General features: G+C 41.0%; 3 protein-coding genes across 5 annotated transcripts; all 3 read right to left on the reverse strand.

Moving 5' to 3' along the window:
- Positions 1 to 2,719: 2,719 nt before the first annotated feature.
- On the reverse strand, positions 2,720 to 8,577 carry si:dkey-26c10.5 (uncharacterized protein LOC563797 homolog). Of its 2 annotated transcripts, XM_044034076.1 has the most exons (8): positions 7,911 to 8,577; positions 7,539 to 7,637; positions 6,749 to 6,811; positions 5,483 to 5,587; positions 4,459 to 4,557; positions 4,039 to 4,190; positions 3,842 to 3,939; positions 2,720 to 3,564 (listed from the first exon to the last, which is right to left on the reverse strand). In XM_044034076.1, exons 1-8 carry the CDS (start codon positions 7,999 to 8,001, stop codon positions 3,438 to 3,440), a joined length of 834 nt encoding a protein of 277 aa, XP_043890011.1. In that variant the 5' UTR covers positions 8,002 to 8,577; the 3' UTR covers positions 2,720 to 3,437. The 2 variants fall into 2 exon arrangements, with proteins under 2 accessions (XP_043890011.1, XP_043890012.1); XM_044034077.1 differs by lacking the exons at positions 6,749 to 6,811; positions 7,539 to 7,637; positions 7,911 to 8,577 and adding an exon at positions 5,669 to 5,873.
- Positions 8,578 to 8,625: 48 nt separating this feature from the next.
- On the reverse strand, positions 8,626 to 12,814 carry zgc:92606 (uncharacterized protein LOC100000242 homolog). Its single transcript, XM_044034092.1, has 5 exons — positions 12,614 to 12,814; positions 11,402 to 11,491; positions 11,169 to 11,247; positions 9,757 to 9,875; positions 8,626 to 9,051 (listed from the first exon to the last, which is right to left on the reverse strand). Exons 2-5 carry the CDS (start codon positions 11,489 to 11,491, stop codon positions 8,986 to 8,988), a joined length of 354 nt encoding a protein of 117 aa, XP_043890027.1. The 5' UTR covers positions 12,614 to 12,814; the 3' UTR covers positions 8,626 to 8,985.
- Positions 12,815 to 14,745: 1,931 nt separating this feature from the next.
- arhgef5 (Rho guanine nucleotide exchange factor (GEF) 5) lies at positions 14,746 to 27,804 on the reverse strand. Of its 2 annotated transcripts, none has more exons than XM_044034044.1 (15): positions 27,281 to 27,804; positions 23,655 to 26,744; positions 22,336 to 22,381; positions 21,636 to 21,685; positions 20,631 to 21,001; positions 19,586 to 19,746; positions 19,334 to 19,486; positions 19,016 to 19,145; positions 18,816 to 18,890; positions 18,618 to 18,707; positions 18,380 to 18,522; positions 18,100 to 18,246; positions 17,913 to 17,983; positions 15,478 to 15,582; positions 14,746 to 15,382 (listed from the first exon to the last, which is right to left on the reverse strand). In XM_044034044.1, the coding sequence occupies exons 2-15, from the start codon at positions 26,722 to 26,724 to the stop codon at positions 15,240 to 15,242; spliced, it is 4,755 nt and encodes a 1,584-aa protein (XP_043889979.1). In that variant the 5' UTR covers positions 26,725 to 26,744; positions 27,281 to 27,804; the 3' UTR covers positions 14,746 to 15,239. The 2 variants fall into 2 exon arrangements, with proteins under 2 accessions (XP_043889979.1, XP_043889978.1); XM_044034043.1 differs by having other exon boundaries at positions 22,977 to 26,744.
- Positions 27,805 to 27,872: the final 68 nt, after the last annotated feature.

A 27,872-nucleotide genomic window follows, 5' to 3' on the forward strand; every position in this document is an offset into this window, starting at 1 on the left:
GCAAAATACACACAATAAATGTCCAAATGCAAATGAATTTTACAACTATTTTTCCTGAATTTACTTATTTTAATAGTTACGAGATTGACCTCTCTTCACATTGAAATATCACACAGCAATTAAATGAAATTATCCAAAAGTCAAGAAAATTCACTCACCCAACAAGAGTAGAAACCATCGGTTTATGTCGCTGCAGTGTAGGTTTTTTATAGTTTTAAATATTTTGTATCTGATACATAACTTGCAACCCCAACTGTCAAATAAATATGAAAGTAAAATACTGTCCTTTATTCCCTGAATGACTTGAATGATATCAAACTACAAATAAACATAGTGGTTGGGAGGTAATTCATAGCAAACCCCAAATCACTAAACCTGCAGAGCTGGAGATGAAGCGAGGACACATTTCTCTACCCACAGCACACACAGTGCCACCCACCCGCAGGCATAAATCTTTTAGAGCTTACATGTCCTGCATTTCCACTTCAGCTACACCTCACTGCATAACGGCATGACGACTGAGCATCTTGGCTGAACATTTCACAGATATTAAGGCTACTTGACCTCTAAGCCAAGCCAGGACACTGTCAGCTTTACAGCACCACAGCGTGAGAGACAGAGAAAGACAACTACAAAGACAAGGCAAAGAAGGGGAGAAACCACAGATCGAGAGACGGATGAAATGCAATCATTTGGGGGAAAGTGAGACAAAGGAGGGGCTGAAAGAGTGAGCGAGTGAGTGAGTGAGTGAGTGAGTGAGTGAGTGGGGGTGCACTGCAGTGGAGCTGCAAGGACTAAAGCTTATCTCTAATTGGCTGCTTTGCTATCAGGAAGCTAGAGATGAGGACAAATTAGTTTTTGTACAATAACAAGTCCAGGACGGGCTGGGGAAGCTTTGTGAGGAGAGCCAGGAGGTTTTCCTGCAGACAGAAGAGCCTCCACCTCATGTGAGCAAAGACACAGATTGGGAACTCACACCACCCACTTTGGCAGTGGCTGCCTCACTCCAGCACAGCCTTCACTGTCAGTGCCATGTATAATGAATTAGCCGTTTGTGTTGCAGTGAGAACGCGAGATGAGAGATAGCTGCAGCCCGTTTTTTTGATCTTGTGGCGCTGATGAGTGTCAGGGGGATTTTTTTTCTCTCGTATCAGCACATGTGCTAAATCATCGCAACCTGAGGCAAAGACTATGATTAATGGATTGTTTTCAGTGAAGGTTACGCTCCAGTATCATGTAATTAGACTGAACCATAAACATTTGTTTTGATGTTTCCCCCAGTGCCACCTACTAAAAGTGAGTTTCATCGGAGGTTTTTGTTCACAAGTCGTGACCGGTGAGAACAAATCAGGAAGTGACTGCAGGTTACTGCGTTATTCTTATTATTCTAGGTCTCCATTTCTGGTTAAAGTGCAGCCACATCGTTTTCAAAGTAAAATGGAGCCAGCAGCATTTCCTTGTTGCTCTAAGACGGTGAGGTGAGCTGCAGGTTTCTAATCAACGTTTTCTGAGGTCTTAGTAAAAGGGACAGTCTGTGGTCCCACTTGGCTGAATTAACAGCACCTTAATTAAAAGAAAAAGTCAGTGACTGTCATTGATGTAGCTTTAGTTTTAAGTTTTGATTTATTAGTGACTGCTGCTGCAAGGCATACTAGTGAGAACCTAGACTTCTCACGAGAATGCATTGCATATTCTGCTTGATATTATTCCTCTTCCTCCCGTTTTTCACTGTGTAACTCCTCCCACAGTTTTGAGAAAAACCCCACACATATCAAAACGTGCGGCTTGATCGGGAATGGTGTGCTATGACTTTTAAAAGACTTTCAACTTTTTTGGACGACATATTAAACTATGACGTTTTTGTTAAATTTTGGACGACGTACTAAACTATGATGTTTTTGTCTGATTTTGGACAACATACTAAACTATGATGTTTTTGTCTCATTTTGGACGACATACTAAACTATGACATTTTTGTGACTTTTTGGACGACATACTATTTTGGTGACTTTTTGGACAACATACTAAACTATGACATTTTTGTCACATTTTGGACGACATACTAAACTATGACATTTTTGTCAAATTTTGGACGACATACTAAACTATGACTTTTTGTCACATTTCGGACGACATACTAAACTATGACATTTTTAACAAATTTTGGACGACATACTTAACTATGACATTTTGGACACATTTTGGACGACAGACAAAACTATGACATTTTGGTGACTTTTTAGGGCAACATACTCAACTATGACATTTTTGTCAAATTTTGGACGACATACTCAACTATGACATTTTTGTCACATTTTGGACGACTGTATGTATAAGTTACAGTTAAATAAAGGTGTGAAGTGACCATTGGCCCCTGAACACATTTTCAAATCTGGCCCTCATTAAAAAATGTTTTCGCTGCAAAATTTTCTAGTTGATCAATTGATTCACTTACCTGCGTGGGTCATTTTAATCATTCAGAGGCAGCACCTGTAACCAGGTTCAATCTCACTGATGTCCACTCACATGGCAGACTTTATTATCTATTTTCCTCTTAATGGGAACATAATTTACCATATTTACACCAGGTTCTATTGAAGAAGACTTGAAACTAGCAACAGAAACCATTTACTCTCTTAACTGATGGTGTGAATCAAGTGAGAAGTAGATTCATTTTCCATTCTAACAGAGATTAAATTAAAGGGTTAGGAATCAAGAGTGTGTTTTTTCAGCCTTTTTATTAAGATTTATACCTGCACTATGAATATCAGTATATCAAGAGGACAAACAGGAGATGGTGCTTTTACTATGGTGGCTACCTGTACGTCAGGAGGATTTTAACAAATAACAAACATTTAAAAAACGTGATTCTGAAACAAATTACAGACTTGGGCTTTGAAGTGGTGGTGAATTTCAGTGAATTAACTTGCAAGAAGTTTCTCTTTATAGTGCAATTATTCCTGCAGTATTATGCTATAGAAAAGAGTTATTTTATGTTATTTTTATAGCAATATACACACACGTGTATGTAGCAGCAATACTGTATATACTAAGCTAAAAGAAAGTCAAATGTAGTCATTCAGTGTACATGGGAAATTATGACAATTTTATATGAAATAAAATGTTGTTAAAAAAGGTTACTGGCCTCTTTTTTTTTCATACAGCAGAATAAAGAATCATACAGCAAGGATGACAAACCCTGATCAAAAGGACAGATGATTCTACACAGAAATGCAAACAATACAAATATTTGTATAAATGGCCCAACAGTTTTTTTACATTCAAAAATCTATACTCTAAAAAAGCTTCACAATATATATTTGCTGAAAACTATCGATTAAAGTGTGAAGTGGAAAGATGAATGATTGGAAGTGCTATTGAGCCGCCGTTGACAGAGAATTGGTTTGCTCATGTTTCTGTTAAAAAAGACGACGCTATCAGATGTTCAGCTGACAGATGAAGTAGGTGTAATTGTCGCAGTTGTGACTCAGCCAGTTCTTCTCAGGTGGGCCTCGACTGTTCAGGACTCCACAACCCGCTGGTGTCACATTATTTTCCCAGTAGCTGCAAAAGAGAAATAAACAATAATGATTATTACAGAATATTGTAAACTTCAGTTACACCTGAGCAAACCCATGCAACCTCTACCATGTGGCAGACATCACACGGGACTGTGCATGATCTTTTTTTATCTATGACATCTCTTTTTTTGTCTGTGATTTGTTTGTTGTCTTGCGTAGGGGCTGGATGTCAAACTTCATTACTTTTGTGGTGCTGAACAAACTTCCTCTGTATTACGTTCAGACAGACAGACAGACAGGAACAACGAGGACCCAATCACCTCTTTTGCACTGAGTCGTTGTTGACCCAGCTCCATTTGTTTCCTTTGTGTATTAGCCCGATCCAGTACATCAGGTTGCCATGCTCAGACAGAAGAAACTACACAAGACAGATCACAACACCGTTCACATTTACACAAATACACTGAGAGAATTCTATCCATGTTTCCATCAGGGATGGAGGTAGTTCAAGCTTCACCTGAAGTTTCTGGCTGTTGATGACAGCCAGAGTTCCACCTCTTTCAGCACAATAGCTCTTGCTCTCCTCCCAGCTCAGTCTGTGTCGTGACAGGAAATAACATGACTTCTCAAGAGTCAGCCACGAAGGAGGACACTGGCTGCAGCCGCCAACTGCAAAAAGCCAAAGCAGATTAAAAGCTTCAAGTTACCTCCAGCTTTCTTCATGGTTTTGCTTTCATTTAAATTATTACTTGTATTTTCTTTCTACATGTATGTATCAGGTCACCACTCGTGTTTGCACTGTTTTCAATGATCTAAAATTTTAAGTTTAAGATGAAGGACATTAATGACCATGCAAACGATGTTTGAGTCTGTATTGTTTGCTTTTCTTCACATTATTGTATCTGCACTGAATTTTTCCTCCTGGCATAGCACCTACCATGGCCTTGGCCAGTACCGTAGCGAGCCTGGCATTGTTCAAAGCTGCAGGTTGATTGCTGCACGTCTGCCACCTCTCCCTCTGAGCACACAGTTTGGACTGGAAGTAAGAGCACAGTAGGAGGAGTTAAGGGAAAACACAATGTCTGCAGTAACACAGCCAGCCACAATTTGTCTTCCTGATCTGTCTCTTGTTATAAGAAATACAGCAAATACAACAAAAAGCATCATGAAAAAGCAAACTTGGTGAGGCCCAGTTCTGGCCCACACTTCCCATACTTGACATTTCCATCGGGTCCACAAACTGAGGGTACTTGGGTGGTCTGCTCCTGTTCACCAGATCTGGGCCATAAGCTGGCCACGGCCACATGACAAAAGAGCACTGCTAGAAAATGCCCACCCTTCTTCTGTGATATTCAGGTCACGTTTGATCATTTAAATGTCGCCCACTTCTGTCTTCCATCCATTTTGTCTATGCTAGAAAACAGCCAGCAGCGCCACATCACCGCCCACAGAAACAAACACCGCTAATCAGCATAGTTTATTGTTTGTTTGTTTTTTTTATTCTTTATCTGCACTGTGATTTTCCTCCTGGCATAGCACTTCATGACATGTTTGAATGTTGAGCCTGACATTACTCTTTGCAGCAGTTTGGAGCAAATAAAGTTGTTGTTTTTTTGTGTGTGCCGCTGCTTCCTCCTCTCTCTCTGGGCACACAGCAGATCCACTTTGGACTAGAAGTCAGAGCACAGTGGGAGGAGTTGAGAGGGGAAAGAGAACAAAAATAATGTCTGCAGGCTGCAGTAACACGATCAGCCACACCTTGTGTTTCTGTGTGTGTCTGCTGTTGAGAGAAATACAGTACAAATAAAAAGCAACATGACGCAGCACTCTCTGAGGATTTTCTTTTTACCATGAAGCGCAAACACAACATCCTCTTCGGTTTTACAGCATTACAGCATTTTGCTTTAGTTTTGTTGTTGAGGCACTGACATAAATTCACATTAATGGCTGCAGGGACTTACGTTTCATACTGAGTACAATGACGACCAGCAGCAGGACAAGGCAGAGTACTGCGAGGACTAAGCACCCAACACGGTACAGACTGACATTTCCCACAGCCTGTTTGCCTGTGAGAGACAATATGAATCATGTGAGGGAGATACATGCATATCAAACATCAGGATTAAACAAAAGCAGCTGTGGCGTACCTTTCTCCTTCCCCTCCTCCTCCAGTTTAACCGATAACTGGGATGACAAGTTTTCCTTGGCCTCATCTTTTTTATCTTCTCCATAATTGCGACAAAATTTAATGTACATCGCGAAAAAATGTCCTGGGATTCTCGAGGAAGCTTGTTTACCCTGTCTAACTCTTGTCTGCCTGCAGCAGTGCAGTTTTAAGACTCCCCCCACTTGTCACCATAGCAACATGACCTTCAGTGATACTTGCCAAATTCATTATGCAGAACAGTGCTAAGCCTGTCCTTCAACTCTATCTCTTTTTCACTCTCTTTATAAATGAGCTTTTGTAAATACGGCGGTGCACACTGTCAGTCTGCACATACTGTTCTCCAAAACAACACATTGTGTCTTGTTTGAGGTCATTCCAGAGCAGATCATCACAGACGCTCAGGGTTTTAGTTCAAGACAAAACGTACCACTATCACTATCACTGATTAGTGATTTAAGTGAAGGATCTTTTGAAGCAATAATGCCTTAAAACAGTGAGGAGACAATATGAGGAATAAACTTTGTTTTGCTGTAGTTTTAATTTCATAAGCTCTTTCTTTGACACTATATTTAATAGTAACTATTACAGATTAAGACATGGAGAATAATAATAAGATAATAATAGTAGTATAGTATAGTAGTATAGTAGTAGTATTAGTTGTTACTTCAACCCACGGAGTGTGAGTGAAGTATTTTTTTTAGTGGCTCTGTATGTCTGTGTGTCTGTCTGTGTGCCAAGAGTGTGGAAATTACGCTTGTTGCGTAAATGATGTCTGCCACCTCTGATAGCCTTGTTGTTGTCTTTGCAGAAGTCTTTGCTTCTGCTTTTGCATGTTTCTTATAAAGCATTTATGATATGATCAATAACACATCCTCTTATTTTTAACGTAAAATTTAAATTTCGGGCGTGTGATACAGTGGAAAAACAAATGGAGATCAACAATATGTATTACATATACAGTAGGACCTTCAGTATCAAAAACATCCTGTTGTTTTTACTGACAACATTCCGCCGTACAGTAGACGACACACATATCATAGTGTGAGTACTTTGGTTTTACCTGAAGAATCACCAAAATGAGCTTCTGCGTAGACGTCCTCAGCCGAGTCTGGCTGTGCTTCCTCTAAAGTTCAGACAAAAATACACACCAGTTTTTTTTTTACTGTTTTATAGACTAATAAAAAAGAGTTTCAATATTTGGATCAAAAAAGGAAAAGAACCGTATGACGTGCATGTTCTGTAGTGTCACCCAAATGAATCAAACTGATGCAGATTTAAAACATGTGTCTATAAATATGTGACTAAAGAGCAGGGTCTTCTAAAGCAAGAGGGAATCAAACGTGGTCCTGCTCGAGACACTTGAGAATCATCTTTGCATGTTTGTAACTACTACAATTTAAGGCACATTATTCAAAACAGAATTATTATCACTATTGTTGTAATGAGTTGTTTTTTTATTTTTAAAAATAGAAGCATATCACTACTTTTTTTAAATAATTTCCGCATTAAATTATTTTTGTACAACAACTTCATGATTAGACATTTTGAAAATGGCACAAAATATACAGTAATAATATTACTTTTTTACAGAACAGTCACAGAAATCTCAGATTAGCCTGATGCAGAATTACTGTTTTGTTTCTGCTTCTTTTATCTTTAACCACTATGTGGTTAAATTGTCTTTCTATCTATATATTGATCTATCTCAAATGTATTTAACTTCAAAATGTCCTGGTTCTTTGCATTTTTATCCAAACAGTCTCCTCCAAGTTTGACGCCCAGACAGACGCTCCTTGCATTTATAGACCGATGACAAACACTAACAGACACTGGCATACAATGCTTTTTACCTGCTTTTGCTTTGACTGAAGAACCACCTAAATGTGCCTCTGTGTAGACGTCCTCAGATGGATTACGTAGTTTAGAGTAATGGTCTGGTTGTGTTTCCTCTAAAGTTAAGACAAAAATAAAGACAGACACATTTCAACATGACACGCAGAACATCTGGAGTCTGCACTCATATGTTCAGTGCACTACACTCAAATATACACAAACATCACATTTTGGCGTTAGTTTAAAGAAGTTATTTCATATATCAAGGCAGAGACTTACAATATTATAGAAAGAGGTGCATGTTTTATTTTCAGTTTCACATAATATTATTGTATTCAGTATCTATGTTAAACTTCAAGCATCAACTTGAGAAATGTATTTCTTTGTACCTTCGGTTTTTTTGACCCCTAGCATTGGCTCTTTAGCACCATCATCTTCCTTACGTCCGTCCGTCTTTGTGGTCACCTGCTGCAACTCCATCGCTCGTCCCTTCTGATTCTCTAACTTTCGTTTTGCCTGCAAAGTCTTGAAGACTGGACCGGTCAACTGACAATGAGGTTATGTAACCGTTGAATCACGCAGATTAAACACTGCCCATTTTCAAAAGTGACGTGTCAGGATGTTGCTTTTCTTGTCATCTGCGGAACTAAAAGTATCTAGCAAATTTTTCTCAGCTCATTAGTAATAAGACAGACCACTTCCCTATGAGAATGTCTCCTCTTTGTCCTTCCTCTAAAACACATTGTAGACACAGGTGGTTTGGGGCATGATGTGCAAATATGCCCTACAATTTAACCATTATCATAGATCATTTTGTCATAAAGGGGCTGCAAATATATAGTTAAAATAAATGGCAGTCAACAATATTATCTGTAACAATGACACAAATCAAGCCAAACTTTAAATTTCTTGGGTCATCGCCGATAATATCCATAATCAGCCCTTTAACTGTTTGAGTTATGTTGTTTAACAGCAGACAGACAAACATGGCTAAAAATGCCTTATCTTTCTTGGTGGAGGTAAAAACAGAAAAATATATTTTCTTTGTATTTTCATATTTATTTTCCACAAACAAAATATTTACAAAAGGAAAAAAAAAATACTATTTGCATTAAATACAGATGATGGAGAAAGATAACGAGAGCTCACAAGATAATTTCAATACCTTCTTTTTCATATGCATTTTTTCTTTCTGTTTAATTCCCTCTTTCACCATATTAGGAAATCAATAGAAGTGTAAAAAAAAAAGCTCAATTCTCAGTCAGTTCCAAAATACTGACAAAGGTAAAAGTCTATCAGCAATCCCCTGCATTTCATCCCCTATGTACTGTAGATGCTTATTAAAACTAATACCAAAGACAATAATAGTGGTGTAAATCAATACAAACAACCTTAGCATTATTCTTCAGCAGCCACACTTTTCTCATTCTCTCTGTGTCTCTTTCTCCAGTTTTGTGTCCTTCCTCAGGCACCGTACACACTCTCATTACTGTAGGTCATGTAGAGAAACAGGTCCTCGTCATGGTGTTCCTGGAACACAACAAAGCAGAAGATGAGGCCTTGTTCAGCGTGAAAACAGAGACACATCTATGCTGCTGAGCACATAATTACAGCTCAGCATGCAGGACACAACAGTGCCATTTCCTGTTTGGTCACTGTCGTAAAGACGGAGCAGCAGGAGAACGCCACCGAGCACTGGCTGCATTAAAAACACGTTAGATGACGGTAACCGTTATTATTATCATTGGGTTTTTTTCTGTCATCATTTTTCTGCAAATGAAGAAAAAAGACTTCCCAGTGACTAGTTTTGCCCAAAAGGTCGTCTATTTCAGCATTAACATGATGATGAATATAGAAATAACTTATTATATGCTGGCTTCTGCCTCCAAATACACACCAGCTCTGACCGCACAGTGTTTTTTATACGTTTACATTTTCTTTTTTTTACAGCTTCTTTGGAAATACTGTCAAATTTAGACAGTGATTTTTTTTTTTTTAAATACTGTAACTGGAAGTTGACTTCTGGAATCAAGAAAAGTGAAGCAACACTGCTGTGTAAACAGATTTTATTACTTTTTTTCTTGCACTAAAGGGGAAGGGTGAAATATAATAGCTGTGCCGTGTGAACTCGGAAATCATCAGAATCATCTGTCATTCTGTTTGTAACCCTGCTGCTGATGTGTGTCTGCTGAGGAGGATCCCTGTGTGAACATGGGTGGGAACAGGTGCAGTTACCTCATATACAGCGGAGAGAGGGAAGCTGGACGGGGGGAGGGAGTTGTTGACGAAGAAGAAGAGTGCCTCCTCTGGTCTTAAAGACACACGCTGACGGATGAGGAAGCATAACTGGCCCACTAAAGAGAAAAGAAGCAGAATAAGGCGGTCAACAATCACGCACTCTGGATTCATTTCTCGTAAAAAGAAAGCAAACAAACTACTCTTTAATCTGAGTGTCACCTCTTTAAATGTCTTACTTGAAGACAGGAATTCTCCTTCAGCTTTAGAGGTGTCAATAGTTTTCCTTACTAAATAAACTAAATAAAATGTATATTCCACAGCAAACCGCTGCCTTAAGAATGATCTCATAGTCTCATAGCTTCTCTTTTCATGTATTATTGCTGTACTGTATCATTGTCGTCTATGTACATATACACACGTGCATGTGCACACTCACACACATACAAACATTTTACACCTTCATTTAGTTTCATGTTTTACATATTGTGTCATTCAGATAAGTCTAAATGACTTTTTTTCTTTTGTCATTTTTTTGTCTTTTACTGTGCAAAATAAATCAAATCAAACTGAAGGGTGGGTCATCATTTTCACATTATTTACTCTTAAAAATTTTTTTTATATTTTTCCTAGATATAAAGTTGTGTTTCCATGGAGTAGAATGGGTCAATTTGGTACAGTACGTATTTTTTTTCATTTCCATTAGGAATGGTACCAGTGCCAACTAATGTGGTACCACCACCAGCAGGTGGCAGTAAATGCACCTATTGTGCAATGCAGCCTGTGGTGATATGAGATTTAACACATTTGTGAACAGGAGAAACAAGCCAGGCTTCAAAAAATGTCTGTGTGTGACACACAAACACACACAACATGAGGAGAGTCTCATATCAAATGTTATTATGTTACTTCAAAATGTCCTCTTGTTGTCGCAACAAGATCAAAATATTGTAAATAAACATGTTTATATTTAAAACTATAAGTAACAATAAGGGTACAGAAATGCCAAGCTTGTTTTTCGTCACTGTTACAGAGACAGTCCACCAGAGATCAACGACAGCAACGTATTACATGTCTAAGGGGCCCATATAAAGTTATGTTTATCCATCCATTCATCTTCTACCAGTTTATCCTCCACATGAGGGTCACTAGGGGGCGCTGTGCCAATCTCAGTTGACATAAGGCGATAGGCGGGGTACACCCTGGACAGATCGCAGTCCATCACAGGGACACATACAGAGACAAACAACCATCCACTCTCATATTACTACTAATTCACAAAATGACTATTTTAATATTTTCATTTGGTAGCTTGTGATACTTATAAATGCACGTTATCTGAGAGAATACAACTGGGTCATTAGTGTTTTTGCATGTTTGTGTGTATATACTATATAAACTGTCTAATTTACCTGTTAAGTCTGAGGGTACTAAGTATTTCTTCTTGTCTAGGTCAGGTGCTCGTGACCTCGGGGCCCTCTCCACAATGATCTGTTCATAAAGAAAAAAAATTTTATTATGGTAAACACAAACAATCAAATCAGTTACAATAAGGTCTTGTGATTGTAATGTCCTGCCCCACTTTAACCTCGGATCAAATATCACTTAGAGTAATTGTAAATGTTATTAGAAAAGTCATACTCACGGGTATTTTGTCAGGATGTTTGGCCCGAACTCTCTCGCCCTCCGCTCTCCTCACTTCTAGTGGCACAGTCTGCTTGTACTGGCTGCCCATCTGAAAAACAACACGGGGAAACAATCAAGCTAAGAAAACATCAAGCTCCTTACAATAGCATGATTTACAAGGAAAACAAAGGAGAGAGAGAGCGAAGTGGCTGACTTCACCATTCAGTGCATTCAGTCAACAAGTGATAGTGACAAGCATGAAGAGCTAATTGTTAATCACTAATTGTTGCAGGATGAGATGCAGGCATCTTTTTAGCGGTACATGACCAGATCATAATATACTGATAAAGACATACTTATTTTGGGGGTTATTAAGCTATAAGCAATATTATTGTCATTTTATGTTGTCGTCTGCCCTAAAGTATCAGCTCTTGTTGCAAATTACACTTAAAGGCAATGTTGTATTGATGGTCAAAAACACTTATTTTGATGATCAATGAAAAGGTACATTTTTCGATGACCGAATAACTCTTTTTCCCACTTTTGGTTAGGAAAAAAAAGACAATCAAAACTGATCGCCACAATGTTTTTCAGACTAATTGATTAAAAAAATGGAAATTAATCAATATGAAAATATTTGTTAGAAGCAGCTCTAGTTTGATTTAATATGGTGGATAGAATGGATATTAAAATACATTTCTGGAAAATATGTGCAGAATATTTGGAGTTGAAAACGTGTAATATTGCATTAAAAGACCACACATAAAGTACAAATAAAGACGTTTCTGGGGATTGCTCAACAGACGTGCCAATGTTTACCAGTGACCGGGAGAACAACAACAGTATCAGAGGGAGGGGGACACAACACCTCCTCCTCGTGCTCACTCAACTACTGACTGATCAAACTGATCAAACTGATCAAACACTGTCCACGTGTGTTTAATCAGTGTACACAGGTTGATGAGATCATACTGACACCAAACTCAAGTGGTTGATTTCATCAGAAAGGCCACGTCAGCAGCAGCACTGTCGAGCCTCCTGCCTCGCACTGATATACTAAAAACAACCAAACCAAACTAAATGTGCGTATATATATACATATATATGTATAACCTAATAAAATAACATGCACGGTTGAACTTGTAAAATGTAACGCGGAGTAAATATCTACTAAAAAAAAAGGGCTATGCTAACTGGCTCTAACGACAAAACGGTACGACTGCTCACTTACCTTTGAAAAGACAAAGATTAGCTTCACAAAAAACCAATATGGAACCAAATAAAAAGCCACTGGTCCCTTGAGTTGTGGACGCTCTGAAAACAAGCGCCCAGAGTCAACACTTTGAGCTCCAGAAATGACAATAATATCGTGGACGAAACCAACCAATTCCAAAGATGTCGACTGTTCTACTCTGTTCAACGAAAACAACAACAAAGGCAGCTGACCCCGCCCACCGCAGCTGTGACCAATCAGACAGCAACATGATGATCGACGGCAGGTTTACAGCGCGTTTATTGGCTTAAATAACTGTCTGTCAACACGTTTTCCAATGAGTGATGGCGCAGATGACCAATAGCAGGTCTTGGAAACTAACTTGGCCGCAGAAAGGACACGACCACAGCCACGCCCGGGCTACGTGTGTACGTGTGAGACTAAAGTACGTACAGTTCACTTCAGTAAACAGCTCCTGCTGAGGCATGCCAGCTATAGGTGCTCTGTACGGACCCACTGAACTCGTGCAGAATGACATTGCATTCATTTGAAAAAAAAACAACACATTTTTTTGAATTTTTTTTGTTTTTGTTTTTCTGACAAATGTTTTTTTTTCTGTTTTTCGTGTTAATTTAATCCACTGGTATGCTGCTCTACACTCTCAAAATAAAATACCTATGGTTTAACACACTGGTATGCTGGCAGAATAAAAGACCTCTGGTTTAACACTGGTATACTGTTCTGATGGCTAGATTGTACACTATCAAAATAAAAGACCTCTGGTTTAACACACTGGTATACTGTTCTGATGGCTAGATTGTACACTATCAAAATAAAAGACCTATGGTTTAACACACTGGTATGCTGTTCTGATGGCTACATTGTAAACCTACAAAATAAAACACTATACTATAAGGCTGACATACACTGACAGAATAAAATACCTATAGTTCTATACAGTGTTGTGCTAGAAAAAATCCTTTATATGAATCTAATTATTTAAAATAGTTTCAGTGAGATACATGAAATGGCTTCTATGACTATTGACAAATGACTAAGAGGCAGCAGTGTCCTCATATCAATAAGCAACACTTATCCATGGAAACAAAAAACTAAATCAAGATAGAAACTTTAATAAAGGTACATTTTAAAAGCAATTATGCACCAGCGCCTTCCTGCAACCCTCATGTGGAAGACAAAACAGCTATGTTGGATACGCTCCACTGGAAAGATAGTTAAATATCTCCTCCCACTTTTTTCCATGGCTGTGGATATGACATAAGATTAAAAGCAACTTTAGGGAATAAGCAATTGTGATGGGGGTCATTTTGTGTCTCTATGTGTCTCTGTGTGTGTCAGCTACTCATTGGTCTACTATGAGAGCCTCATTCACCTCACATTTAACTTCGGATAAGCTCGTTCTTATGTCCTAATGGCCACACTTCTAACAGCAACTAACTCACGCTTAATAATTAAAATGTCATACTGGTCACACACACTCATTATCAAGGCATAAGTGGCTGCTAATCAGGCGGTCACCCAGTGGATGGAGAAAAAAAACAAAAACCTTTCAACAAATTAAAGAAATTTAGATATATTTAGACATCTAAATACTGTTGAGCTTAAATTATTTGGTTTTAGTTTGCGCACTTAGTGCACATTTGAGGATCACCACAAGTAGTGCTTCACTTTGACTAAAGGTGCAAACTAATACTTGGCAACTATAATTAATACAATTTGTTCCGTTGGTATCAATATTAGTCAAGCACACACTACTCTTCAGCTTAGTGAGAGGGGCCCCCAAATCTAAGCAGGCCCCATAAAGGCTTGGCCCTGTATCTGCATGTGAAGCACCTGTGAGTCCAAAATGATTGACTGATTGACATCATATACAGTATCAGGCACCAGGATGAAGTGATTCAGATGTTTTTTAGCTTCAGAGAGTCAAATAATATTAATAATATTAGACAAGGGTTTTCACAAAACAAAGACATGAAATGAAAAGCATAGAAACAGTGTCTCATGTTTTCTTCCCCTCTGTCTAACTGTCTAGGTCCTCAAGTCACATGCATCTCTGACAATAATGCTGCTCTTGATATTTTTCATTATGCTTAAACTGAGGGGGCAAAAATCCACAACCCAGCCAGAAATCAGGTTACACATCTCTTCAAGTGAGTTTATTGAAATGTCCTCACTGCCTAATCAATCTTTCAGTTCATTTATTGCATATTCAGATTTCCATCAGGTCTTCAGCATGTATGAGACCGGTACCATGAAATCATCTATTAGGTTCAGTTCAATATGCACAATAAGTCATTTTCCATATCACCTTTCCCTGTCTAAAAAAATACATCTCCATTGATTTAGTATCTTTCACTCAACGTTGTTTGTGTTGTCGCAGACCATAATACACTCACAAACACTTTGGAAGTGTTTCAGGTTGGCCTCAGCAGTTCATGCATTGCCCTGATGCAAAATATTTTCTCAGTGAAAAGGCCAATGCTACACTGTGATGCATTCCAACAGCATCCCTTTGATTCACTGAATGTCCATTGTCCATTTTCCAGCAATCTGTAGCAGACAACTTGAGTGGGTCATCCAGGGCGTCCCACATTTCAGCCCCATTCTCATTCTCACACCCCGCTCAAACAGCAGCTGTGGCAGTCGTAAGCTTGAGCGCGTCGGACAGATTGCGTTGTCGGACCCTAGAGTTGCTTATGATTTCCAAATGGGACTCTGGCACCCATCCACGCTGCCGATCACTCAGTCTGGTCCCCTCAACCCAATCTGTGAGAAACAAAGATTTGAATGTTTATTTTGTGTCACGGTCAAGAAGAGTGTCATGCAGAGGAATGACAGCATGAGTGGTGTGATGAGCTTACGGTCGCTGCTCTGTTGGTGGACAAGAATGATGTCAGCTTTTTCTAAGGACAGCTCATCGGGCTGCTGACCAACAAAAGCTCTGATACACTGCATCTGTGGGAAATCTGCACAGAGAAGAAGAAGAGGTCAAACCTACCGTGATACATGTTTATGCTTATATACAGTATAAACCTCCGACATGCACCTTTCATAGATGTGCCAATATGAACCAATGTTTAAACTGTTATTTGAGAAGACAATCAAAGCAGGTTTTTTTATTGTGCAACTTCTACGTTTAATAATATTTTATTAACTTAATAGTTTAAAAATATTCTTTTTATATGCATTTTGGCAGTGGTGTTTTCTTTTTATGTACTTCCTTGTAATAAAATGTAAAGGTAAACAGGAGATTTTGTTTTTCATAAAGACCAATAACAGCATCTAAGGAATCATCGTCAGTTTGATATAACAGACCATGTAAGAAATATAAATATATTAAAATTTATAATGCTCAGTTTCAACTTTTTCATACACTGTACACGGCCTGACACAACCTCCTTACAGGATTATGTATCATGTACACACACACACACACGATATGTTCCCCTCTCTGCTGTTTTACTTTTTCCATAACAGAGTTTGCTGACTCCATCATTCACAGCGTTGCTCCACCCAACCATTTATCTGACTACATGCCTAAAGTAACACTGTTTTCATCACCATGTGTCAAACACGGTCTATTCACCACTGACACAGATTAGTGCAACCGTGGAACTAAACTCAGAGCATTTTTCACAGGCAGGGTCACTAGTAAAATGTTGATTGCGTACTTGCACCCACAGGACAGTGAAAGAGGAAGGTTACGACGACGAGTACTGATTGACAGATGTGATTGTTTCATACGTGACAGAAAACCAAAATCAGTCTCTCTGGCTCTGAAAAGTCTGCTTATCTCAATGTTTATTGCAGTTAATGTCTGACTTTAGTTTACTTTACATCATATATAGGCAGTTGTTGCTGGTGCTGGGGAAATGTTCATATACAAGCCACAAAACTGTATCTAATCCCAGTTTTGTTTAGTTTTTCTGTGTACTTATTGAGTTTTTATTGTTACTACTTGCTGTTACTCAGTCAAGAATCTGTGATCTGATGCCATCTAGTGGTTGTTTTTATCGGCATATAAAGTGAGGTTGTATTTGGTGTTGTTTATTTTATTGTTCCCTTTGTTGAATTGTTCATCTTTCATTTTCATATTTTCCATTTAATGTATACATTTTGTGTTTGTTTGTGGGGATGTCAGAACCTGTCAAAAATTGTAGTTTATCATAATAAAATACAGTTACAACACCACTAAAGATGCAGGAGAACAGTTAATAGGAGCGCTGTCACCCTCACACACAAACAGGATCCTACCTACATGGTCTTAAAAATTAAATTCCCTTTTGTGACACCAATTCATTAACGTACTAAAGGATTTTTGCTGATTCTGTCTCTTCTGATTGACACTTGGATACTGTATATAGACTTCTTTGTAAAAATCATACACATGTTCATTGTTCTTGGATTTACTAATGACGAGAGTTCAAGTGTGCATTGTGTCAATGTGTCACTGCCATTGCGACAATGAATTACACAATGAGAGCAATGCAGCACCAAGACAAGAGACCGCAAGAACAAGGCAGGATTCTAAAGAAAGCTGACCTGAAATCAACTGTAATGATATCACTCAGACGCAGAGTGACAAACATCGCAATATCATTTCCTTTTATAGATATAGGAAATGTTTCTCCATTTAATGTGTTTAATGTTTTATATTAATAAAGATTTTTTATTAGAACACAACTGACGAGATTCTCCAACTTTTATTTAGGAGCAAAACTTAGTCTTTGTGTCCCATTGTATCACAATTAAAAAAAACCTTTTTTATTGTGATAGCATTTATGGCCAGTTCTACTCAGACACTATGTCATGGTAGGTGTGTTGTTGTGTGGTTCAGGAAAATTCAAACGCTGCATTACACAAAAATCGCGCAGGTAAATGTCCAGTAAGACAAAGAAAAGTTATCCTTGAAGCCTTCTCAAAAATGTACAATCAACACCAAACTCTCATGAGTCCTCAACCACACGCCCAACAAGAGTGGAGTCGATGCGCTGGGCAGTTGTGAAGAAAGTCGAAAATACAGAGGAGATGTTATGTTTATAGTGCTAAGACTTTTTTAAAAAACTACCAATTGATTTTTGTCAGTTTTCTTGAATCAAACAGGGGATTTTGGAACATCAGAAAATCCCCACATTTCCGACATGTAATTACGACATACATGTGCTGTTTTTTTCCCACTGCAAACTCATGTTTGCTGTAAGATATGACCTGAATGTGGCATTTTAACAACCCACTTATTGTCTGTGATTTTATGTTAGTGTTTCAGTACCAAGCAACAGGTAGAACAGGAGTTTACCTTGAGCTGCAGAAAAATCAATCTCAGGATGTGGCCTAGAAATAGCAGATATCCAACGTAGCTTATCACTCCTAAAAAGGTAAAAAAAAAAAAGAGGAAAGAAAGGACAGACTGGTTTATCTACTGAATTCTATTCTGTCTTTGTCACCACAAAGAAACATTTTCTGCACTTATTTCAGTCTCTCACAGTGTGTCAGTTCGCAGCAGCAGGGATTTGTGTGACGGGATGTGCAGCCGAAACAGGTTCTTCTGTAAAGAGTGAAGTTTGACACGGCAGTTTTCTACACGCAGCTCTGACACAGGAGAGTGGTCGATCACGGTGAATTTCCCCCCTCTGAAAAACAGCAGAAACCCCCACAAAAAAAATCTGTGATATGACTGAAGAGGCAATAAAGGGACAAACATTCACATCATATGTGGGTGATGGAGTTTTCCAACATTACAAATCAACCCGTTTGTTGACTCACTCTTTTTGTAGTGAAATAAGCAGGTAGTCGTTGAACAGGTGCATGTAAATATTCCTCTCTGTGTCTTTGAGAGAGAAATCCATCAGCTCAGTGACTGCTCCTTCTCGCACCAGCCTCCGAGACTGACTGATCAGGGGAAGAGTCTGTCACACACACACACACAAATTGATCATCATCATAACGCGATTCCATTGAATTTCTCTGTTTGCAAATACAGATACTGGTAAATATGACTCACCCTGCACTCAAAGTCCACTTTAGCACTAAGACACACCAGGGACTCGATGCTTTTCATCTGTGAGATGCTATCGTTACTCTCTTGAATCAGCTGAAAGGGGAGATGAAAGAAACATCGGTCTAAATCTGTCTAAAATATTAAGCATATATTACTGAAACGTTTCAGACGTTGTTATCCTGCTGTAGAATCCTAACGTACCTTCTCCAGAAGCTTCAGCGCTTTGATGGCTTGCGTCGCCTCCGCAGTACCTGGAGTAGTTCTCTTCACGATGTTCTGGATGCAGAGGGTCACAGTGGTCAAGTCAACGTTAGATAAAAAGGACTGTTCATAATAAAATAAACATCAACTTTTGTCTTTTCATAGAGCCTGCACACACACACACACACACACACACACACCTGGACCAGCAGCTTAATTCTTGTGATCCTCTGGAAAGGAAGTACAAGGAAGGAGCGAAGAGGAAGTCTCTGACAAACAGGACTCCTCTCTAATTTCTCCACAATCCGCCTGAACCCCGGATTCTCATTCCTGACAGAAAAAAATGACATTTATTGAAAATGAATGCAAAGCCAGACAAAAAAAAAAAACAGCTAATGCAGACAATAGGTGAAATTTGACATGTATTATTTTCAGAGAGGGTATTGTCCACTCGTGCCTCCAGCAAATTCGATCTTCCAAGAGCAGAACAAAGACAAAAGCGTGATGGGTTGTCTTACATGAGTCTCTGGTAGGTGGCATCCTGATAGGACTGATTGGTGAGGTAGGGCACATAAACCATTTTGAAGCGCTGGCAGTGTCGGGCGATGATGTCACACACGGTGAAGTGTACAATATTTGATTCCATACGCTCCTCCAGCTTTGACAAAAAACTGGAAAACACAAACATTAAGACACATTTAGAGCTGATGTTCATTTCCCTCAGACAGCACAACAAACACTTCCTCTAGTAAATGTTCAACATCTCAGACCTGTGACTGATGGCACGGACGTCAGCCAGCCGGGAAAACAGCCAGTTTCGGTCTTGAGTGGTCAACAGCGCCCCCAGCTGTTTAGACTTGACAAAGTGTTCAACGACAATATCCAAACTCCTGCAGTAGGAAGCTTCTGAGGTCAGAACTTCAAATCTCACCTAAAAGTGAACCACAAAGAGTAACACTGTTCAAGTATACACTGACGAGTCAGAGAGACACGATTACACAACCACTTTTCTGGCAAGTGAATCAATCAATGAACTGGGTTATTCTGGTATGTGGCAATACTTTCTTTTTGTTTATGATTCTAGTAGTTGAAGGTGTGAAGCAATAACAGCAAGACACTGATTCATGTATGTTGCTTCCCAAAAATCTCCCACTATGAAACAGCACAGATGCTGCTGATAAGAAATGACGCCCAAAGCAGTGTGTTAATAAACCGAGGTTATGAATGCAACTCTAACTTTACTGTGTCATTTACATGGAAACAACACCAGGAAAACTTAAAGACGATTGCATCCTCCTGAAGTGCATCAATGCAGGAATGTTGTACCAGGAAAAGTTCCTGTGAATCGCAAGTAAAAACCTTTAGACTGGGGAACTCCAAAATGACCTAACCTTTTCCTGTAGATTAAAAACACACCCAATTTCAGGTGCTTTCAATATCAACTTATAATGTGACAAATTCAAGGGGAGTAAACCTGTTTCCAACATCACACACTTAAACGCCAGGGGGGATTAAACTGTACAGAGAACGTTAACAAAGCAATTTCACTGTAAATGTTACTGGTACAAGTTTAAAAAGGTACAGTGTGTAAAAAAAATTAAAACAGTTTTTGGTTAAGTTCATCAAAATATCCCTCAGCTCACCTATGTAGCCTTCAGTTAGCATCAAAACTCAAACCATGTTTAGTTTGTCCATTGCGAGCTCCCATGAATACTTATAATTATTATAAGTGTAACTACTTTATTGTACTGAACTAAATTCAGGGAATAATAATTTTAAGCCATGGAGTGAGTGTGTTGTGAGACCATGTGATACCTCCTGCAGTCGCCTCTGGTCCTCTGTGAGCTCCTCCAGTTGACCGCTGTTCCTGACCCCGGGCAGGTCCCGCCACAGTGTGGCGCTCTGTGTGAGCGAGACGGACAGACGCGGAGAGGAAGGCCTGCCTTCACTCTTGGGAGGCTCAGGAAGAGGCAAGCTTTTGACACTGGTGACGGAGCCCGTGTGGGACAGTGAGTGCGGGTGTGGGACAGGAGGTAAAGGAGGCAGAGGCCTGCGGGCGGGAGGAGGTGATGGAGCAGGAGAGGGAACATTGTCCTCACACACAGACAGGACATCGGAGCGAGCCTGACGCAGGATCTCAAAGTTCTGTGCTGCCTCGCTGTACTGCTGGTAGAGCTGGGCAGCGTCTGGGAAAAGGAAAGATGAAGGTGGGAAGGTTGAAAAATACAAGGAAACAAACAAGGAGAGAGACACGGACAGACAAGAAGAGTTGTTTGCCTTAGACATTCCTTTTACACATACTTGTCGGAATACAAAGTAACAGCAGCAGCTGTTTTCCCCTCAAGTAAGGAGATATGAATACTTGCAGGAACCTGTCTGTGACTTGCACAGACACTCTTCCCCACATATGCAATATCACAGTCCCAGCCTCAGAAAACTGCTGCCATTTTAGATTCTTTTAAACTGAATTCATGCGAGTGTGTGTGTGTGTGTTGACCTCACAAACGTTTTCCCCCCCCGTTGTTACACAAGTTAAACAGTGAACAGGTTTTCTGAGAAAGTGATAAACAGTTAGAGGCTGTAAGCAACAGGAGGTGATTCACACACACGGAGGGGAAATGCTCGACAGCATCACCATCTTCCTGGCTGCAGTCAGAGAAGATATGATGTGAAGACGCGTCACTGCCGCCTACACATTTAAACACTTCATTCTAAATCAAACCCGTTTTACAGTCAATCAAATGTGTGGAGGTTATCGTTTGCTTGATTTGTTTGTACGGTCATTTCAGACTCATGACCTCAAAAACAAGAGATACTCACTGAAGAACTTTGAATTCCTTTTCCGTCTGTCAATCGTGTCCAAGACGTTCCTGCATTGCCAAGAGACAAGCACAACAACAACAACATTTACAATCGTGACGTCTGTGTCAAACATTCATTTTAATGTGGAACATCTGCACTGAATGTGCAAACACAGGATTACACTGAGTACATGAGGATGTCAGTGACTTTCCTCACATCACAGAACTAAACTCTGGCAGTTTTTAAGTCACCAGGGAACCAAATCAACAGTTCAGTACATGAAAGACATGAACGGCTTCTGAAAGCAACCACACAAGTCACATTTCTCTCTAACGCAATTTCCATTATGAAAGTAAAAGTAAAGAAAAAATGCTTTGAATTCATAGCAAAGGAAAAGCAATACAATTAGCATGGCTAATAACAATTCAAGCACTTTTCAAACATTTTCAAGGTCAGTTGTCATGCTTTGCCACCATCTTACAGCTGTGATAAATCCCATATTTACAATACAAATACAGATTATCAAATTAAAGGAGATGATACTGGCTTATTATGATACTGGCTTATTATGCTACAGGCGACCAAAAACAGTCCCACACGAGTTCGGTTTGCCTCTTTATCCAAAATTAGAGCAAACTTTAAACTTTAAAATGTTAAATTAGAACAAGTGGTGTGATGAGTCAGACACATCACAACGTGTGGTTGCTTTTCCACTCACCTGAGCTCCACTTCTCCCCAGCTTTTGCTTCGGTCGTCCTCATCATCTGAAAACATACAGTAGTATTCTTTTGTTGAAACACTGTAAAACAACATTCTTCTCATACTACACTACACTACACTGTGACAAATGTTCTCTGAGCCACAGAGAGTGAAAAATGAAATAAATAAAAGAATAAATAAAAGAATAAATAAAAGAATAAATAACGGTTAGTCAATCAGGTAACCCTAATAGAAAAAGTCAATAGAAGAGATAAGTGTGTTTCCAAAACGTGTGCTTCTCGTGTTGTGTCTCAAAGCCAGATCTACCTAAGCCCTTTAACTCATCCTCTCCCCACCTCCACTTATCTCCACCCACTACCTGCAGCCAAAACACTGTGACGCAGGTTCCGGCATAAAGCTACTGTGATGAGTTGGAATGAACACGCTGCCAACATCTCAGAGCAGATTTCTGACAGAGATTTTTGCCTGTGTGGTCGATGACTGTGAATCAGACGTGAGGGTCATGTGCTCTGTGGTTATTCTGTGTTGATCTGGTTAAAAAGTGAACTGGAAGTATAAGACTGGCTGATAATAACCAAGAAACAAATTAAAAGTGGGGAGGTTTAAGCAGTGTTTGAATCCTGAATCTTCCGTCTTTACCTGTTGTAGAGAATATTCTGGTTCTGCGATCCCTTCCAACACCTTCATCTTCTTCCTCTTCTAAAAGCTCTGCATTTCTTCTTTCAGTGGTCTTACGGATTCCCCTCCTCCGTATTCGAGCCGTGGGACCCAAATCTCGGAAACTGCAGGTGCTCTTCAAAGTTCCTCCTATTTTCTTTTCTGCCACCTCCTCTCCCTCTCTGCTGTCCACTGCATTTTCTTCTCCTGCGCTCACCTTTCCCACCTCTCCTACAGTATCCCCCTCCTCAGACTCCCCTTCCTGTCCTTCCTCTTCACTGTCATCCTCCTCCTCCTGGCTGTTACCCTCTCTGGAGGGGGCGAGGAGGTCAGATTCTGTTTCATAATTAAGGATGGGGCAGCTGTTCGGCTTGTAAAGCGTATTGCTCACAGATAAAAACATCTTCATTTCTTCCTCACTCCCTTCTTCTATTTCATCGTCTGACGCTGTAGCCTCACCCCCTCCCTCCTGACTTACATGCACCTCTACATGTGCCGTTTCTAGCTGAAGAGGACTAGAAGGCTCGGTCTCTTTGTCCAGAGTGTGCTCCTCCTTCGCCTCAGAATCTAACAGTGTGTCAGCATGAGTGTGTGTAGTTGTGTCACCATGCATAGCTATGAACTGCTCAGCATGCATGTCAGCTTGGCTCTGTCCCATACCTCTCAATCCCTCCAATTCCAGTGGCTCTCCTTCCTCCAGCTCTGGCTCAGAAACCTCCTCATGCCATTTGTCCTCTTTCATCACCATCTCAGGCCGGTCGACCATTTGCTCTCCTCCGTCCTTTGCATTTGTCTCGTCCTCAATGAATTCCTCCGACTGTCCCAGGATCTCACGAACCACATCTTTGGCCCATTTGAGGTGAGGGGCTTGGGAATGTCGCTTGGGCTCCTCAGACATGCTCCATGCTCCACTCAGTCGAATTCGAATGGCCTCCACCTCCTCGGGACTCATTACTCCAGTTTTAATCCCATCCAAGATGGGTTGAAGTTTTTCAAAATCGGCCTGAGAAAAAACATTTGAATCACGATTACCTGGGACTCCGGACAGATCTGTGGTTTCTTTTCCTGTGCGGTCTTTATTTTTCTCTCTCCACTGTATGAGAAGTCTTTCAGTTTGTGCATCTTTGCTGATAAATGGCCCTATTTCGTCATAGGGGTTCTCCACTTTACGCTTTATTTCCTCTCCAGCCTCTGGGTCTTGAGGCTCTGAAGACGATCTGTATCTCATGTCCTCTTCAGTGGTTTTGCTTGTGTCGAGTGTCTTGTCCTTGAGCTCACTCCTGCCTTCCGTGTCCTGGTTGTTGATGAGGTAATCATCATTTCCTCTCACAGTGGAACGTTGGTCATCCTGGGGATGCTGTGCAATGTCATTGCTGTAGTTGTGACACATTTGGAAATGTGACTCATTTCTTTCATCTCCTCCCATCTGATCAAACTGAGACAGTGACTTATCACCAGCTCTTGACCGGGGTAAAGTTTGTCCAATCACACAGAAGACGTACTTTGGCTGCTTCTCCCTCCCCTGGTCCTCCTCCTGCCCCACTGTGCGTCCTTCCGGCCTCTCCTTGTCTCCATCACGGCCCTTGCAGCCAACAGGTGAGGAGCCACCTTGCCAGAATTCCTTACAGTCCTCAAACTCCTCCTCTCTGTCATCATCCTCGTCTCCGCCGCTGGACACAGTGACAAAACCATCCTCTACTGACAGCATACTGTCCCTCTCTTGCTTCCTCACTGTTTCACTTCCTTTCTCAGAGCAGGCCAAATAATTGGTCCCACCCTCTTCCTCCCGGCCACTCTCCTCCGTGTTATCAGTGTTCTCTCCCTCTGTATCCCTCTGCCAGCCTCTCTCCATCCCACTGCTGCTGTCAGACAGATAGTCTGTTCCTCCCTTATCAGTTTCTCTCCAGGCCTCGTCTCCATCTACACTTAGACCCTCCGTCTCCTTGTCCATGTCTGTCCCGTACTCATTTCTCCCTGCGTGTCTTTTTCTGTAACTGCTGTAGTCTGCGTACCTCTCATCTGGTTCCTCTTTTACTTGTTGCACCTCTCTGCCCCTCTCTGCCTGTGACACCATACTCCCCTCTTCCTCTCTCCTCCTCTCTTTCTGCCTTGTGTGTCTCTCTCTGTTTGCAAAATCTTCTTCACTATTTTTACCCCTCTGCGGCTCTAACCACATCCTCCTCTGCTCTGGTACGCTGCCTGTTATTTGTCCTCGGCCTTTCTCTTTTCTTTCATTTCTTATTTGCTCGCTCTGTCTCTCCCTCTCAGCAGCTCTGCGTGGATCTCTGGACTCTTCGGCGTCTCTTTCACTCTCAGCGGTGCTCTCTCTCCCTGATTCCCTCTCTTCATAACTGTCTCTTCCCCTTCTATATCTTGTCTCACTGTCCATGTCGCTGCTCCACTCTCCGCTGCTCTGAGATCGTGGTGGCGCCCTGGAAGTCATGTTGCTTGGGGATCTACTGCTTCTGCCTTTTGTATCATCCCCCCTCGAATTGGCCCCTCTTTCCCTCCTTTCCTTGTCCCTCTGCTCGTACTCTCTGTATCTGTCATCGTCTCTCCTCTCATTTGTCCAGCCTCTGTCCCTGGACCTCACTGGATCTTTTTCTCTCCTCCTGGATCTGTCCTCCTCTCTGTCCCTCTCCCTGTCTTTCTCAACTCCCCTCCTCTTGGATGTGTCCCCGTCTCTTTCTCGGTCTCTGTCTCTGGGCCTGTCCCCTTCTCTGGATCTCTGCCTATTTCCATCTCTGTCCCTCAGCCTTCTGCCTGTATTTTCTCCCTCACTCCTGCTGTGTTGATATATCAACTCTTCTCCCTCTCTGTCCCTCACCTTTTCCTTCCTCAGCTCTCTCTCATCACTGTCTCCTTCACTTCTGGTGTCTCGCTTTCCCTCTCTTCTCTGTGCTGCTTCCCTCTCCTTCCTATTTGAGTAGAAATCTCTGTCTCTTTGTGCCTCCCTGTCGCTCATGTTAGGTCTCGACTTATCTCCTTTTCTTGCTGTATCTCTTTCTCTTTCTCTTCTGTCCCATGAGTCACCCGCTTCTCTCCCCCGGTCTTGAAAACCACCATCAGATTCCTGATATCTGTCCCTCTTTCTTAGATCCTCATCCTTTACAGGTCTCGCTACACCTCTCTTCCCCTCTTCCTTTGCCCTGCTTCTGACTCCATCTCTCTCTCTCTCTCCGTACCTCTCCCTCTGCCACTTCCTCTCATCTATCTCCATTCTCCTCGGCCTGTCTCTCTGCCGACTCTCTCTTATTTCGTCATCAATCTCAGTGTTGGACATCATCCTTCTGTCGCGTTCTTTGCTGCTTTGTCTCATTTTGGGAAACGTGTCGCCTTTCTTCATGACCCTTTCCATTTCTCTCAGCATTCCCCTATCTACATTTGACATTGTCCGCCCATTTCCACTTCTGTCGTCTTCTTGCCTCCTTTCCCTCTCCCTCCAGTCTCTCTCCCCCTCTCTCAGTGTGGATGCAGGGACTCTTTCACGGTGTCTCTCCCGTGGTTCAGTATCTTTGTATCGAGCTTTGTCTCGGTTTTTCCCCACATCTGTTTCCCTCCTCCTGTCTTCGTCTCGGTTGCCGTCTCTGTCTCGCTCCAACTGCGCAGTCATCGCTGGCCTGGGACTTGGATCCCGGGAGATTTTTCCACCTGGCTGAAGCTTGCGGTCAGACATGTTTATGTTAGATGAAGTGTCAAAGATGGTGCAGCTGGGCCTTTTGGTCCCCATCGTACCAGAATGTGGAGAACCTGGACGACAATAAACACATGGTCAGTCATTTTCAACGAACAAATCATTGATTTACAGACAGAATTAAATATAATAAAATCAGAGGGGTCAACAAACTATCATCAAATCACATTCAATTTCACACAGCTGAAAACTACGGTATACTGTTGCTGCAACCTTTGTAAAGTTTTAAATGTTTGCAACAACCCAGGTGAGCTTTCACTGTCTCAGTTGCTTTGGTATATTCATTTGTCAAACATATTAAATGGCTACAGCTAACAGCCATGTGAGGCCTAAATCTAGCAGTACAGAGACTCTAAAGAAAAGGTGGAAAAGCAGGCTGCAGAGAAGATGACACCCTCTTACAGTTTTCTAAGAATGCAACATAGACCTGCAAAAGCACAGCATACCAAGAGAAGTCTTTGAGAAAAGCAGGGCCCTGTGACACATAGGCATGGCATGTAACATGTAAACTACAAGTAAGCTCGACCTGAACCTGTGTGCACACCAGGAGTGATCTACAGAAGAATTACTGAGAAATAGTGAAGACATTTACCTGAATATGGTGTCCTGGGGAGATCCAGTCTCCCCCCCTCCAGCCCAGCTCAGCTCAAAAGCATTGGATTGCAAAACACTTTAAGTATTCACATTATCTGGATGTCACGACAAACAGCTTCCCCCTTTCAAATAAACCAGAAAATGCCTCTCTCTCTCTCCCCCCCCTGCTTTGCTGTTGTTATTCAACTCCTGAGAAAAAGCTTCATGTTTACGCCTGAGCTCTCCTTGCTTCTCCCTCTTGCTGGCTCTGTCTCTCCCCACCTCCCCTACTACAAATTCCCAAACAAGTCTCAACAGATTGACACTTTTCTTTCCCCTCCTCCTTGCTCGGTCTCCTCAGTCACTCTCGCTGAACCTGAAGAGCTCCCATAAATCAAACTAAAGTCTGTTGAAACCACAGCTTAAGTGTTTTTCCTACCCCTCTATGGCCAACAGTGCTGCGTGTGTGGACCCCCTGACAATAAAAGTGCACGACTCTCTGCCTTCTTCAGCCTCTGTCTTCTCTGACGAAACACAGGAAGTACACTTCCTTGGTTTGTGTGTCACTGGGAGCAGCGATTGGTTGATATGGAGCAGTCGGGTGTGTCTGA

The sequence above is a fragment of the Solea senegalensis genome, linkage group LG9 (genome assembly GCF_019176455.1).
Source record: "Solea senegalensis isolate Sse05_10M linkage group LG9, IFAPA_SoseM_1, whole genome shotgun sequence".
Taxonomy (NCBI): domain Eukaryota; kingdom Metazoa; phylum Chordata; class Actinopteri; order Pleuronectiformes; family Soleidae; genus Solea; species Solea senegalensis.

Bases quoted from the DNA above. Each gene is read 5' to 3' on its own strand.
- si:dkey-26c10.5 (XM_044034076.1), bottom strand. From the start codon at position 8,001: ATGGAGTTGCAGCAGGTGACCACAAAGACGGACGGACGTAAGGAAGAT. The intron at 6,812-7,538 runs GTAAAAAGCATT...TCTGAACTTTAG, and splicing joins TTCAGTCAAAGCAAAAGCAG to AGGAAGCACAGCCAGACTCG. The intron at 4,558-5,482 runs GTAAGTCCCTGC...TCTTACTTCCAG, and splicing joins CATTGTACTCAGTATGAAAC to TCCAAACTGTGTGCTCAGAG.
- arhgef5 (XM_044034043.1), bottom strand. From the start codon at position 26,724: ATGGGGACCAAAAGGCCCAGCTGCACCATCTTTGACACTTCATCTAAC. The intron at 19,747-20,630 runs GTATCACATGGT...GTTCACTTTTAG, and splicing joins ACCAGAGGCGACTGCAGGAG to GTGAGATTTGAAGTTCTGAC. The intron at 18,523-18,617 runs GTGAGTCATATT...TGTGTGTGACAG, and splicing joins AAGTGGACTTTGAGTGCAGG to ACTCTTCCCCTGATCAGTCA.
- zgc:92606 (XM_044034092.1), bottom strand. From the start codon at position 11,491: ATGGGCAGCCAGTACAAGCAGACTGTGCCACTAGAAGTGAGGAGAGCG. The intron at 9,876-11,168 runs GTAAATTAGACA...TTTTCTCTTTAG, and splicing joins AGTACCCTCAGACTTAACAG to TGGGCCAGTTATGCTTCCTC. The intron at 9,052-9,756 runs GTAACTGCACCT...GTTGTGTTCCAG, and splicing joins CTCTCTCCGCTGTATATGAG to GAACACCATGACGAGGACCT.